The sequence below is a fragment of the Wyeomyia smithii genome, chromosome 2 (genome assembly GCF_029784165.1).
Source record: "Wyeomyia smithii strain HCP4-BCI-WySm-NY-G18 chromosome 2, ASM2978416v1, whole genome shotgun sequence".
Classification (NCBI taxonomy): domain Eukaryota; kingdom Metazoa; phylum Arthropoda; class Insecta; order Diptera; family Culicidae; genus Wyeomyia; species Wyeomyia smithii.
This window is the reverse complement of record NC_073695.1, coordinates 36404938-36420711: the sequence shown is the minus strand read 5'-3', so window position 1 is coordinate 36420711 and position 15774 is coordinate 36404938. Positions and strand designations below refer to the sequence as shown.

The 15774-nt window shown below is 40.7% G+C and overlaps 1 protein-coding gene and 1 long non-coding RNA gene across 2 annotated transcripts; both read right to left on the bottom strand.

The window, feature by feature from the left end:
- Nucleotides 1–81: 81 nt before the first annotated feature.
- Nucleotides 82–10666, bottom strand: LOC129724345 (putative glycerol kinase 5). Its single transcript, XM_055679119.1, has 8 exons — nt 10497–10666; nt 8304–8422; nt 8132–8225; nt 6973–7141; nt 6585–6915; nt 6433–6525; nt 6041–6382; nt 82–625 (listed from the first exon to the last, which is right to left on the bottom strand). Exons 1-8 carry the CDS (start codon nt 10552–10554, stop codon nt 158–160), a joined length of 1674 nt encoding a protein of 557 aa, XP_055535094.1. The 5' UTR covers nt 10555–10666; the 3' UTR covers nt 82–157.
- Nucleotides 10667–11121: 455 nt separating this feature from the next.
- On the bottom strand, nt 11122–11737 carry LOC129725567 (uncharacterized). The gene is made up of 2 exons (XR_008728111.1): nt 11671–11737; nt 11122–11609 (listed from the first exon to the last, which is right to left on the bottom strand). It is a non-coding gene; the product is annotated as an uncharacterized LOC129725567 (long non-coding RNA).
- Between the last annotated feature and the right edge of the window lie 4037 nt (nt 11738–15774).

The following is a 15774-nucleotide window of genomic DNA, read 5'->3' as shown; positions in this document are numbered from 1 at the left end:
AGAGCAATAACCGAACATCCTCCGATCTTCGAGCGATTGAAAGGCGAAGGATATAACATTTGATTGCGAAGGAACGTGAACTTGACTTTAAAATAACGTCTTTCTTTATTGCAACCACAACCACCGTTGTAACAATCAATATATCACAAAGTTTAGTTTAGTTTAGATTGTTCAGTTCTTCGGCGATGTACCACCGTTTGAATCGTTGAACGGCGCGCTCCCACGATTGCATACTTTTCACGCACTGGCTCCGACAGGCGCCATTCGGCTGGAAGATCCGATCGATCTTGCGAATGTCGATCAGCTCCTGCTTACTGTGCCAGATGCCAACGTTCAGGCCGGCTAGAAACATCGCACCCAGCGCAGTCGAGTCCGTTACTTCGCCCCGTTCCACCGGGAGTCCAGTCAGGTCAGCCAGCGTTTGGCAGATGAAGTCGTTCCGAGAGACACCACCGTCGACCTTGATGCGGGTGAATGTGAAGCGCGTTTCGCTCAGGGCACAGGTGTAGAGCAGCGCAATGCGATAGGTGAGACTTTCGAGAATCGCTCGCACCAGATGTTCCTTCCGGGTGGACGGTTTAATGCCGATGAACCCGGTGCCAGCGGTATCGTCACGGATCGGCGGCTGTAAAGGGGATTGTTCTATTAGTGATTGTTTTGAAAATCGAAACCGAACTGGAGAGAAGGTAGACCTAGTTTCTTGGTCGCAGTTTTTGGGGGGTGAAAGGATGTGCTCTAATGACGGTTTGGTTCGTGTTAGCGTGTTACGGTTTAATAATAGAGAGAGACAGCAAGGTTATTTCGTGACTTGATTTACTCAATAGCGAAGAAGTTGCGACTAAAATGGCGTGTGAAATTCTCGATTCACTTGGACATAAATTCACTGGTGTGATGTAAGTTTGCCATAAACTGGTGCATAAAACAATTGGTTGGTGAGTTTTGATTGTACGACATTAGCAGTAAATGATTAGTAATATAGCGCTCGCAAGTAAAAAGTAAAGTTACGCAGTATTAGTTTTGTCATAAATTTATACAATTTTTGCAAATTTAAATAATGCTAAGAATTCTGATGATCTGATTAACAGTGTATAGTGCTACAAAAAATACGCGAATGATCAAAGATATCTTAAACCTAAAATCAGAAACAATTATCAGAGCAGTGAAAATAAAAAATACATAAAAAAGGGAGCTGAGGTTTATATAAGGTTCACCTGTGAACTTCAAAATACTACAAAATTGAAGGTCAATCGATTTTATGTGAGAATTATTCACATTTTGTAGACTGTTTGCCCAAATCGATTGAAAAAAAAAGTTTTGCAGGAATGTTGTTTCGATTACTCTATTTAGTTTCACTTGTGATTTTTCTGAAGTTTAAGGTTGGCGAGTGATAGAAAAATTATTAACTATTTCAATCATATGATTTTGGGGCACTTAAAAGTGTCACTGATGTTTTACAATAGTAACCCCGCCAAGTATGTTTAATTTATCGGTTTTCAATTGGCTTATGACACGGAATGATTCTATTTATTCTTTTATTTTTTCAATCATTTCCGGTACTTTTGCAGCTACCAAGTATTCCGTCTCATAAGTGTATCTATATCATTCGATTGCTTTGCTACGAGAGTTCAAAGAATTGATGATCGATTGATGCCAAAGACTCGAAAATCTGATAAGAAATGACTGCGTGTTCTTCATCGATTTTCAAAGCTGAAAAGAGGCTCGGGATGATACTTGCTGTAGCTCTTCAATCGCGATGTTGATTGGTTGTCACAGTTGATCCGATTCCAGATGATGTTATTTGAATATCTGCGACCGCAAGTTGTTCCACCACATGGCTTCGTGAATCGTAAGGGACAGGGCTATATATTCGGCTTTACAAGATGACGACGCGATTGTTGGCAGATTTTTAACGTTACCGGACGTTGGTTTCTGTCGATGTTCTTTTTAAATAGCGAATTATATTCTTTATGGCTTCCCAATGTTGGCGATCGGGACTGGTACTGAACTGAACAACAGCATTTACCGCGAAAGCAATATCTGGACGAGTTACCGAAAGACAGATATCCAACGATCTCCTCGAAAGGAATTTCCTTCATTTTGAATTGCTGGCTCATGTGCTGCTGAATCATCTACAGTTCAAGCAACGATTTACCGAGAAACGAATTATATCGAAATTTTGGAAAACTCTATCCAATTGCCCATTCCATACTGTGCTTGACAACTTCAGACTATAGAGCACTTGAAACTATTTCCACTTTGTTGGTCGGTTTGGTCTCCTTGCAAAAATGCCGTTACGGTATGAGCCATTGCGGAACAGAGTGGTCTATGGAGAAGCAATTTTCGAAAAATCTCTGAATTAAAATCTGTTCAACGTATTCTTTCAAACAAAATGTTCTAATATAAAGGTTATGAAGTGGTTGAACATGAGAGTACATAAAATTAACAGTTTATTTACGAAAAAAGTCGTTTTGTCTTATTAATGTACATAAACCACTCTGACTTCATATAAATTTCACTGGAATCAAAAATGACTAGAACAAGATTTCTGACTTTAAGTTTTTCCATACATTTTGCCCACGACACCTTTACAACGGTTAGAGCTGCCATCTGATTACTCAAATGCGCATAAAACTGGTTATTCTTAAAATCGATTTATCGTGCATTTCCCGCCAGATGAAAATGAAAACTAGATGGCAGTACCGTATAAGGATATTGAAAATTAGATTACCCACCGTGCAAGGATATTGAAAATTAGATGGCAGGACCATACAAAAATATTATAAAGTTGCTTCAAATTTCAGCAGGGAGGGAATTTCGGATGAAACTTGACGGAAGATCAACAAGCGGGGAGAGGTGAAAGCCGGTATTGAGCGAGCTGAACTGGATAGAGCTGTTAATCGCGCTTGTAGACGAGACAAGAGAGCCTGGAGTAACTCCCTAGCCGAAGAAGGAAACTGCCGCCGCCAATGGTGATATCCGCTTGTTGTACGATATTTCTCGCCGCCTTGGTGATTACAAAGATGCCGCTAAAAGACAGAACTGGACAACTGCTGACTATTAAGTCTAACAATGCGCCAGAGTAGACTGCATTTCAGCTGAGATGCTCAAAGCTGACCCGTTTTTGTCAGCGCAGATGATGCATTAGCTATTCAGAAACATATGGGAAATCGCAACATTTTCGGTGGGCTTGATGCAGGGTATATTGGTCAAAGTCCCCCAAAAAGGAGACTTCGCTGAATGCGGTAACTAGCAGCGGCATCACGTTGCTCCGTATTACTCTCAAAGTACTCTGTAAGGTAATCCTTAATCAGATTCAGGAGGAGATCGACGCCACTTTTCGGTGGCAGCAAGCTGGATTTCATGCTGGCCGATCATGTGTAGACCATATCACAACGCTGCGCATTATATTGGAGCAGATCAACGAATTCCAGGATTCTCTCCTATTGGTGTTCGTTGGCTTTGAAAAAGCATTCGACCATTGGGCGTAAAGGAGTTCTAGAGAAGTCCATCTAGTCCATCTCATCGAGACTCAGTACGAGGCGTTTTCGTGGAAGGTGCTGGACAAAGGCATCTTGTCCGACCCTATAAGGGTTACTGCTGGTGTGAAACAGGGCTACATTTTATAACCGCTGCTGTTTTTCATCGTTATGGACTAGATATTAGTTCGATTAACAGAATCCTCTAACAATGAAGCACCTAAATGAACTCGACTCGAGCCGACGACATTGTCTTGTTGGCACAACGACAAAACGATATGCAGAGCAAGTTAGATGACCTCTCCGAGTGCTCCCAAGCAGCAGGTCTCTCAGTCAATGTAGCAAAAACTATGTCTATGGTAGTGAACACTGAAAATTCTGAGTGTGGAATTTTTAGTACATTAGTAACATCCACACTTCCCTCCAAAGATTCCATCGAAACCGTTCTCTTCGCAACGGCATTCAGGCTGCTGTTGTTCGCTGTTTTGATCTCACATCAATGGCAACCGTATTAATAAATTTTCTTTTATTTCGCCGTTCTTTAGTTCAGTAGTTATTTCGAAACTTGCCTTGTTGTACAGAGCACTTGCTGGGCTGCTGCTGATCGGACTTCGTAGATTTTTTACCTTAATCGTGTCCGCCGTCAAGACTGTTCCAGAAGCTTCGAGACCCATGATCATGAGCTCAAAAAAAGCAAAGCTTTGGTGCTACATTCCGTATCGGAATTCGATCTACTGTTTTACTATACACAGACTTCGCAGCCGACTGTTAAGTGTACAGGACAATTGGGGGGCTAGCGCTACGATCCTACTGACACTAACAGTCTCTCCTGAACCGGGACTCGAACATACGACGACTGGCTTATTATTCCAGCATCGTACCTCGAGACCAGCTGGGAGATAATTCAGAGTTCACCAACACATCGATATTAAACCGCTTCATCTCCTTCAACTATAGCTTCGAGCAGGGGGCCGAAGCCAGAGCAGGCCAGAACATCGCGTCTTCGCTCTTACGGTATTTCTTGATGAAGGACGCAACTTTCGGCAAGTACTTCGTATTATAAATTGCCCCGTTCATGGCCAGTACGGAGCGAAGAAAAGCGGCTTTGACATCCCCTTCTTGCTGATTTCAGCCACAGCAGCACCCTCTTGGAAAATTTGGTGTTTGAACTGCACCTCCAAGCTCACTTCCTTCGTAAGGGAATACGAAGTGCTCTGCCAGTCATTGTCATTGTTGTCTAACAGTGTCAAGATTTTGTAGAGCGTATCCGGTGTCCACAAAGTGCCACGCGATGTCTGTTTTCGACGTGGCGGGGTACCGTTCTTTGAACACGCACACTTTTTAATGGAGTAGCTTTACTGTTTTCGCCATCAAGGTTAGAGTTCGACTGATAGAGCTGTCAATTTTTTTCTGCTTACTCATGGGTTACTATGATCGATGCTGCTTGCGTATTTTCGTCAGTGAGTGGAAAGATAAACCCATAAAAATCGGCAATTTTCATTCTTTTTTAACGCAAACGTTATAGGGTTAGTAACGGCTTAAGCAGTGGCGCCTTTTTCAATCAGTCGAAAAAAGGCCTAAAACTCCTGAATTTTGATCAATATTGACAATTTCAATGATGAAAACGAAAACTTTGATTGTCTAGCTGTCTTACAAATATAAGAAATACCGTTAATCACAAAGAAATCTGTGCACAAACAATAATCGAAACAAATCGACCTAAATTGCAGCCATTCAGGAGCCACTATGCGTGCTGAAAAAAAACGCCTGCAAAACAAATGGAAACTGCTTAAAATAGGTTCGGGGTGATTGGAATAGTATCCCTCGATTGGTAACTTTATTGCTAACTAAGTTTCACATTCTGAAAACAAGTTCTGACAGAGAAAAAGATAGAGAACAGATTGACATACTTTTGTTTGAATTTCACCCAACACGTTTCGCAAAGCTGCTTAGAATATGTTCCCTACCCTACCCCCAGACTTCAACGAATCGTGGCCAGGGCCTGCAACGTCACACTTTCGAGGACACCTCCGTCATCGCCGTTATCCGCATCGCGAAAGATCACGTCGGATAATTTTTTTTCCTCGCAGATTTCCAATTAACTGCATGGAACTTTTTAACTCGAACGCTCCCAGCTTCAGTACCTCTTCTGTTGGCATCTTCAGCTCCGGTTTGCTGCACGGGATTGAATTTTTCACCGCAATTTTCGAATATCGCTGCAATTTTCCGTTATTGGACCTTTTATTACTCTGGGCCCATAATCACTTGTAGAACGATAAATTAAAACTCGCCTATCTTTAGTAAGACCACAATAAAAATAAATAAAATTCAGCAAGACACTGACGTTGTATATTGTTTTATGGGTTTGTGCTGAGAGTTGAATATCATTTTATCAGAAAAAATACGCAAAAAAGCATGATTGTGCTCCGAAGATCATAATCGGAACATTGTATAAATAAAAAAATCTAATCGTGTTTTTTATATTCATATGGTTAAAAAATTCGTTTTCGAAGGTAAGTTAGATAACAGTTACAAAAATACACAGCTATGCATAAGATACTCACCCCCAATCCGCTAAAAGCCGGAATGAATGACACCCCATCAGAGTTGGGTACGGCTAGTGCCATACTGGAGCTCTCACTGGGATTCGTAAACAACCCGATGTTCATTGCCCACTCGATAATGGAACCGCTGTCGTTTGATGCACCCTCCATGAGGTACACCAATTCGGCATCGTAGCCAGCGGATGTCAGTTTGTACCCTAATAAAGGGTACAGTCCGTGTACCGACGCCAAACACGTGGAGCCAGTATTGACGTTCAGGAAAGATCCCGTGCCGAGGGTGACTTTTACCTCTCCCTTCTCGAAGCAGCAGTTTCCCCACAGAGAAGCGGACTGATCTGAAATCTACGGAGGTTATTGGAAAGGAACTTGCTGAAAATTTTATGGTTTGTTACCGAGGCCCCGATTTTGATAGCACTTCCAAACAGTGACTCGTGCACATAGCCAAAATCATACGAATTATCTACCGCTTTGGGTAGCATATCTCTCTGTAAAGCTTACGAATTACAAATTCATAGTTTCATCGCATCTAAAAAACTAGACAAACCTTGATCGAAAACAGATTGAGGGCCCAGCCAGCCCACTGTTGGCCGAACGGATCGTAGAACCCACTCGCGGTACAGTTCGTTACGTCGCTGATATGTTCGACAGAACGCGTTACCTCTGTACCCTGCCGCAATCGGTACAGCAGCCATGAGTCGATTGTTCCGTACAGGACATTGTTTCCCTTCACGTCCCGTTGTAGGTCAGCATTGTTTTGCAAAACCCAAGCCAGCCGCAACGTTACCTGCGGGTTCATCAACCTGATAACGCTCCCGGCGAGGAAGCGTTTGCTGCGTGTAAAGAAGTGTAGGAATCGAGCACCGAATTTGAGCAATCTAAAAGCGTCTCAAAGGGTTAGTTTGGGTCAATAGAGTGTTCGGGTAGGGTATTACCTCAGTTTAAAGCTATTGTTCCACTGGTGGACAAGTGCGTCCGAGCGCAAATCTTTCCAGGTGATAAAATTGTGGTACACATGGCCGGTTAGCCGATTCCAGCAGGTAAACGTGTTGCGCTGGGTAGATATGCTTAAACAGTCGATTTGATTGGCGGCTAGCTTGGCGCCTATAAAATGATCCGGAAACCAAAAATAGTCTAATGAGTCTTTCAATACATACGAAATTAAATATAATGATAATAAGAAGTTAAGAAGCGTGTTAGATTACTGTGGCTTAGGTTCATATGATTAGATAAAATATATAACAATTCGTCATTAGAACCACTAAAAACGGTTCGTTTTCACTACTTGTATGTGTGCCTGCGCGGGACTATACAACGTTTGTACAGGTCGGACTCGATTATCTGCAGACTCGTTTATCGTAGGATGCGATTATCTGTTATTTGATTAGTCGTAATTTTAGACACGATTATGTGTTTAGGAAACAAACGGTTTTTTTCAAGAAAAACGTAAAACAGCTAATTTTGGCGTTGTCTGTTAATACTACTATACTGAGTCACTTTTTCCTTTAGTGATGTTTTTCAAATATCTTGGACCTTAATTTAATAGTTTTGGGGATTATGATACAGTTATTCCTTACCAGATTCGCGGTTTTTAGCATTAGTGGATTAAAAAATTTATCTCAGATCGGATTCTGAGAAAAAATATCATCGAAATTTGAAAATACGCTGTTGGAAAATTAGTTTACAACAAGCGTTCGGTTACATAAACGAAACAATTAATCTTTATCGTACTTTCCAAACACAGCCAACATGTACGAACGCAAAGAGATATGGCGACTTGTGTTCCCCATTTCCTATATTGCACTGCGTGACTATTGGCAGTTGTCGTCTGGTCGTTGACCCGTACAGTTGTACAGCATCATCGTATCTCATTCATTACCGTGACATAATTAAATCTTACAATGTTTGGTTTTTGGAATTCTTGAAAAAGTGCAAAAAACATGAAGTAAACTTTAAATTTGTTGAACTGCGAACAAAACACAAAGAAAATTGCAAGAGTTTCCGATTATAAAACAGATATAAAATATGAAAAATAAAAAAAAAAACAAAAAACAAGAGAGCAAATAATCGAGTCCGACCTGTAAACACACTTACCAGCCATCGCATTTCGAATCGTATTCATCACGCTGTCCCATAATTGATCTGGTACGATCTCCACTTGTCCGGCCGCAGGATAGACGAGTTGAACCTTTCAGTGCAATATTATTACCGACAATAAACAATAAGTGAGGGTCACAGCATCTTAGAATGGTGTCACACAACGAACCTGCTCGTGGGCGGTTCCAACGATCTCCAGCTTGGCGATATCTCGATTGGCGGCATAGATAAAGCATCTTATCGTGGTCGTTCCGATGTCCAGCGAGGCAATGTACCTATCCTCCTTGGCTGACTCGGTAACCAGGTGATCAACGTTCGCGTTATCCATCGGTTTCGTTCAGTAACAGCGCGAATGTGAAAGAGAAATTGAAATGTTCAATGAAACCACTCGTAACGAAATCACAACAAAAGTAATAAACAAATCTCGCAGCAATTACGCGGTCGCGTGCGGAAATGATTGATAAGCACTGGACGACTTGAGTTGAGAGCGAAGGCACGCCACTGAAGCACATGCCCGGAGGAATGACGTAGTCTGACTGATCGGTGAATTACTCCGCCGGCTCGTACATACTCGTACGACGGGAAAGACTCAAATCGGCTTGGGAGTAGTGGAAATGTTTTGAGTCGATGTGAATAGCGTTACCATTTCGCAATGTACACACGCGTAAGCTCAGCTGCTATACAAGACGGTATGTAGTGTAGGAGCGACCATTACCGCCACCATTTCGGTAAAAATTACTTGTGGATACGCCATTGAATTGCATCTTTACATCGTAATACAAGTGGATGCAAATGGTTAGGTGACAAATGAGTCACCACATAGGATCGTTAATCCAAACAAAGTATGAAAGTGAATAAAGGGTATCCAAATAAACGGACGTGTTCACAATGTGTTACATTTTCCTCACTCAGTAGAATAAATTACTGATAACCACCAGTGTTCACACCTTCGGTTAACTTGTTGTGATGATTACTACAGTCGATTACGACTGTAGTAAAAAATCAGCATTTCAAAGCTGTTTTATTTTATCTGCATTTATTTTTGTTTGTGTTCAGGTTCTTTATTTTGGATATTATGCCCACCGGAATTTTACTCAAACCGCATCAGTGTGACTGATTAGGGCGCTAGCCCTCCTAACCAACTCTTTCATAGGCATTTTCAATCTAGCACCCACAGAAAAATTGAATCTTGACGAACTCTTTGTTGACGTTACAGAAATACAACTGGTCGGCATGCAGCCACGCCAAGCCAAGCGCCAAAAACATAATTTCGAGTAATCGGCGTTCAAAGTTGAACCACCCCAGATTATTCATTCTCACATCGACTAGTGTTAATAACTCATTTTTTTGAAAAATGGCACTCTGGTCGCACGCCGACCAACTGTGAAAGAGAAAATTATTATCATTATTACTTCACTGTTTAGCAGTGGAAATTAATCAAAAGTTTCAAGGTTGAATTCCAGTGGGCACCCACCGTGACAGGCCAAAGCAAAGAGATAAAAAACACCAACCGTCGATTGTGGCATCGTCTATTTCTGTGTTAGTGAAAAATCCAACGTTTTTTGTCAACGAAATAATTGATGAAAATTTCTAAATTGACTTTTTTTTAACCACAGCAACGTATATAAACATTAAAGTTATGAAGTTAAAGAAAAATAGTAATAGTGGAATATTGAGAGGCTTGAAACAACGTTTTCAATTTGTCTGAAGCTAAACTATTTTTTTCTACCAGTTGTAGTCCTATACACTTAAGTTATCTCGGCAAACTTCCTAACAGCTGACCGAACTCGGCAATTTTTTTTTGCAAATGTCAGCATCATATTTCGACAAATATTCAGCAAATATATTGATCTACCGTAAACCTGCGAGTACTGGAGTTTCGTTTGCGGAAGTTCTTGAAAATTCTGTCGAAAATTTGTAAAATATTTCGCTGAGTTTATCAGCTGTTGAGTTCACGGCAATATTATTTAGGTATGTACGCTAACATGCGGTAGAATGTTGAACACCACCTTCTAAATTGTTAAAACAAAATACCTTGAAGTATATGGAAATCAAGATTTACTTCAAATCTGCTTTCCATCAGCATTAACATGAGAATAGTTCAGGTTGCACGTGTAAAACCCGACTGATTGAAAAGTATTTTATGAAAAAACTTACTGAAATACTTTCGAGCAACCCTTCTTTATTCTGCCGATTTCGGGCAGATTGAACCACTCTACTAATTACGTAACGAAACTGCATGTTGTTGCAGGAACGCACTAAGCGAAAGTAAACGCTACTGCACCCCGTTGTTACTTGTTTCATGTTATGTATTACTAAGAACCGCACTCGTATGAAATGAAAACACTAAACAGAAGCTTACCTTTTGTATGTTTCACTTCTGGTTGTGGTGATGGCTTAGAGGGAATTTGTACCCTCATGCCAGGCGTCAGTTTTCCAGCTCGTTTTTCAACTTTTAACCGCAATAATTATTCTAGAACTATAACAAAAACTACAAGACTTCCTCCACGGTACACACATCGAATGTCAATAATGTTTGTTGTGGAAGTTATTCATTCAGTAGAGTTGTGCACAGAGAGCGCATGTGCGATAATGCATCCTGTTTGCAACATATTTCCACGTGTTTATTTTGTGTCTCTAACGAACCAGCATTGCGCGCGCTTTTTTGTTTAATATCTAAAAAGGATTCTCATGATAATTCAGCAAAAAAATGTAAAAATCATGATTCAGCAATACAACCGAGATTTCGGATATTTTGTATCGAAATTTCAGTTCAGCACACAGTCGTTCCGAGATTCGGCATTAAATTTCAAAAATTATGCGTGAAAATGAAGCGATCTAATGCACAATTTAATAAATAAAAATTTCTTGGTAAATAAAATACCAAATTACAAACTTAGATTTTATAGCCGAGAACTCAACAGCAAGTTCTACAATTTTTCGGCAGAATTTTCAAGAACTTCGGCAAACAAAATGTCAATTCATGCTGGTTTACGGTAGATCGATATATTTGCTGAATGCTTGCCGAAATATATTGCTGACATTTGTTAAAAACTTCGCCGAGCTCGATCAGCTGTTGGGTAGTTCAGCGAAATAAATTAAGTGTGTACTGAGATTCCGAAAAAATCATTCGTTTGCTCCTGGGGTCGATTCATCTCATCACGGTTACCGTTGGCTGCAGTTGCCGATCCCGGTCGGCTTATCTGTGGTGGCACACGTGACATTGTTGGCCCTTCTTCCGGCCTCAAGGCTAACGGGATCGCTGTGCCGACTATCGGTGGTTTGACGATTGCTGATGATTTGGTTTGGTTTCGATTGTGGGTCGTGACAAATATTGCTAGTCATATAAGAATATTAGGCAAGTTGCCTTCTGGTCGAGCATAGGCGGCTTAACTCATTGGTTTAAGCCACGCAGTGAATTTCTGTCTTGTGAGCACGATTGGGTTTCACGTATTTTTACACGGGCACAACCTGACTATTTAAGGAAATGGTAATTATCACTAAGCTACGTTAAGGTATTTCATGTTTAAATTCACCTGTTCACAACTGATTCCGTTCATGACCGATCTACTGATATAAAAAACCACTCCTGCCTCTATCACTAGTCAGACGAAAGTGAACAGTCCCAGCTCTGCAGTCCTCAGACAAACAAGAATCATCAAACCGTGCTGAGAAACACGAAGATCGTCTTATCTAAGAAAGATTATCCTCCTCCAGCGATCGTTATTCATCTAGCCAACCAGTCCCAGCCCAAAGGATAAAACGAGAAATAAATTTAAAACTATATTTTGGCAAATATGTTTATTTGCATTTTTTCAAATTCTCAAGGCTTTGTATGCATGGAACTTTGTCAATTTTTCTATCTAATAGGTTACTATTACGTCGAGAAATAAGAGTGAATCGACGTGAAACGCACGTCTGCTTCGATAGGCGAAAATAGAAGGGTCGTGCATAATACTTCGGTGTAAACGTGCCTTTAACTCGGGAGAGTTGCTCATCTATATACCCCAATACCCTGATATACCTAACCCTGATAATTATTCATGTCTCACGGTGGCCGTTTAACCGGAGACTGCTTACACGTTGCTTTCATATAAATACGTCGCATCGAAGTAGATTTCGTACAATCGTTAAATATCAAAATTGATCTAATGACTCAGCGTTATATACCTTTCAAAGAACAGCGTCTACTGAAGTGCGTATGTTTTCTCTTAGGTATGTTGAATTCGTTGTTTGACAAAAAGATACTTAGCGTACGTTTTCGTAATGGGCGAGGTTCGCGCGCAATACGGTAAGATTACGACACTTATCACAGTGATAAAATAACATAAACTTTCCATTCCACCGCAGTCGTAGGGTGCAGAGCGGAACTCGGTTCGGTTGAATGGTTGAGCCGGAGATTATTACGCGTTGCTTTCATAAAGGCGCAACGCAAATTGGAGCAGGTTCGTTCGCCGGAGTGCGTTTTCTCTCACGAATAAAATTATGTTTTTGGTAATAGACAAATATTTAGACACTTAGATGTCCCTGGTGGCGAATAGTCTTCGCACGTGCCGCTCACCTAGATTCGCGATGTTTGACAAAAATACTCATCGTTCGCCTTCGTAATGAGTTGACTCCGCGCGCAAAATTGTTCGGTTTGGTCACTTACCACGGTGACCTATACCTTTCCTTTCCGTCGCAGTCACGGAGATGCAGAGGTAAACTCGATCTCCAAGTTACATCCTTACAAGTTACACTTCCCTCCTAATGACATCCTTCTTTACCCTAACGATGGTCGCCGGCGCCGTTAGCGATCTATACAAGTACATACGAGTAATCGATCTATACACTGCCCATAAAAGCATAAGAGCATATGGAAATGCTCACAGTCGAGAAAATTGCAAATGAAGTTCAAATCTTGAATTGAAGGTAAATAACTATGGTTTAACATAAAGTAAGTTTTATTCAACTGTATGTTCAAGGGGTGGAACAATATGTATTTCCATGACTTTTAAAAACTTTTGCATGAATTCCAGGCTTGGAAATAAATGATGGGACTCGTGTGCCTTTATTTTTGTTCTATATACAAAAAATAAAAGCATATCTGTCTCCATACATTCTAAGATGGCCATGGTATTTATTCGCATTCCTTATTGTGTCTGTCATACGAATAGTTTATTCCAATCAAATTTGTTTTTTGTTGAAATGGCTGCATTGGAACTACTCAAAGCTTATGGGAGCGATTCGGAGAATAGCTCGGATGAACAGTTTCCCGGGTTCGAATTGACGGCAGTTGGAAAATTGGAAAAACGGTTGTCTCTATCGCGTGAATCATCTGATGGTGCTGTAATAGATTCCGACGGGAGCTTTTTAGGTGAGCAACCAAAACCAAAGAAACGTAAAATGACAAAGAAAGAGACTCGTAGGAAGAAGATTGCAGAAAAACGCCGTCAGCTACATCCGGTTATCCATGATGCATGTGGATGTTCAAAGAACTGTATGAGTAAAATTTCAAAGGACGACAGAATTGGAGTAAACCGTTTATTCTGGAACCTCGACTTCAATGATCAAGGCAACTTTATATGTGAGCATGTCCAACAAATCTACATTTATAAACGAGCTCGCCATACGTACGTCGGTGATGGTCCTCGTAAACTTCACACGTGCAAGTACCATTTACGATCCACCAGTGGTACTATGGAGAATGTTTGTCGAAAATTTTATCTAAATACTCTTGGATAATCAGAACACTGCGGGTAAGCTAATTCCTTAATTTAAGTGTAAGTAAAAGATGTTGAAAACATAATTACCGATACAACAGAAACATTGTATATAGAAGCATTGAAGGAGAATCTCCGAAACCTACAAAACGAGGAAAATACCAGAGAGATTCTTCAAAGCGAGACGCAATTCGCGACGCAAAGCTCACATTTCCTCGTTTAACCCAACAATTTCCCACTACCGACGCGAGCATGCTCCGAATAGACTCTACTTACCATCGGATTTGTCGGAGAAAAAAATGTACGAGGAATTTCAAAAGTCCCAATCTCTCGATGTCAGCTATGTTTTGTACTGCCAGGTGCTGAAGCAAATGAACATTTCTCTTGTGAAACTTGGCCATGAGCAGTGCGAAATTTGTGTCACAGCTACGCTACATGAAAAGCAGCCAGGACATTTGGCATATGCAAATCAAAGAATATTTGCTCTATTTGTGACCGTTATGCTAGTCATTTGCGTTTCGCAAGCTTATCCCGCACAGCATATCGTGACGATGGTGATAAAATTGTTCCTGGAAAAGTTGTATTAGCTGTAGACCTACAGAAGGTAGGCTACAACCATGATAATTCAACTACGTAAATTTCATTCGATACTTTTTACAGGTTGTCCAGCTTCCTCGATTGGAGGGCTTGAAAACAATTGTGTTTTCTCAACGGCTTATTGCGTTCAACGAGACATTTGCCCCTGTTGGCAAATATGCTAGAACAGTACCCGTTGTAGCTTGCGCCTGGGATGAGTCGACCAGTGGCAGGTCGTCTAGTGACATTTTAAGCTGCTTCCATAACGTCATTCGAAAATTGGGTTGCTCGGAAGAGATTGTTCTGTGGTTAGACAATTGTTCTGCCCAGAGTAAAAATTGGAATTTCTTCTTGCACCTTATTCTTTTGATAAACTCAAAACTAAATAAGGTGCAGAAGCTTGTTCTCAAATTTTTTGAAACTGGGCACACGTTTATGGCTGCAGACAGTTTCCACGCGGCAGTAGAGAAACAGATGAAGCGAACTGTGCTAATCACTCTCGGAGATTTCATTGATGTTCTACAAACTGCGAAACAGAACGTAGAAGTTTTAAACATAAAACCGCTCAATTTCTTCCAAAGCACCTTTAGTGTTTCGCAATATACGCTAAACAAGCAGAAGCCTCGGCTATATATCGAAAATATACGGCAAGTTGTACTTCACGGGGGATCATACGAAATGCAATATAGCGATTTAGTTTCAGCGGATAGACACATGGACAGGTGCATGTTGTTTACCAAAAAACATCTGAAGGTGATAGCCGAAAACTCGTTCGACTTAGAGTCTACGTTGAAATTCTTGAGAAGTCCACGAGGAATCGATGCAGACCGTAAGGCGACACTCCTGAACATTTCAACTCCGCTCATTCCGGATGCTAAAAAGGATTATTTAAGATGGGACTCGTATGCCTTTATTTTAAATATGGGACAAGCAATGTTTGGTATTTTTTCAGTATTTTTCAGAACAAACATTCAAATTTTATCTAGGTATACAAAACTGTGAACAAAATCAGATACATTGACAGCATTACATACATTTGCCTGAACCAAACTAACATTTGCCTGAAAGTCATATGGGACTTTTATGCTTTTATAGGCAGTTACAGGTGTTGATTAAACATGGTAAATTTTCGTTGTACCACTTCTGAACAACCAATGACTTATGCGCCGGTGCTGAATCTTGTTGAAAGCAGAAACTTTCTTTTCCAACTAATTCCTTGGCACAGGACAGCAAATGGTCTTTAATGAAGTGCTGAAGCATTCTGGGGTCGTTCCACTCCGAGGGGCAAGACAGCTTTTATCTGAGTTACTCTTATGCTTGGGAGTTACTCTTATTTACTCAATATTACTCCGAAATTTTCAG

Coding starts and splice junctions, on each gene's coding strand:
- LOC129724345 (XM_055679119.1), bottom strand. CDS start 10,554: ATGAGGGTACAAATTCCCTCTAAGCCATCACCACAACCAGAAGTGAAA. Junction 8,423..10,496: donor AGAAGTGAAACATACAAAAG/GTAAGCTTCTGT, acceptor TTACCGAGTCAG/CCAAGGAGGATAGGTACATT. Junction 6,916..6,972: donor AACAATAGCTTTAAACTGAG/GTAATACCCTAC, acceptor AGACGCTTTTAG/ATTGCTCAAATTCGGTGCTC.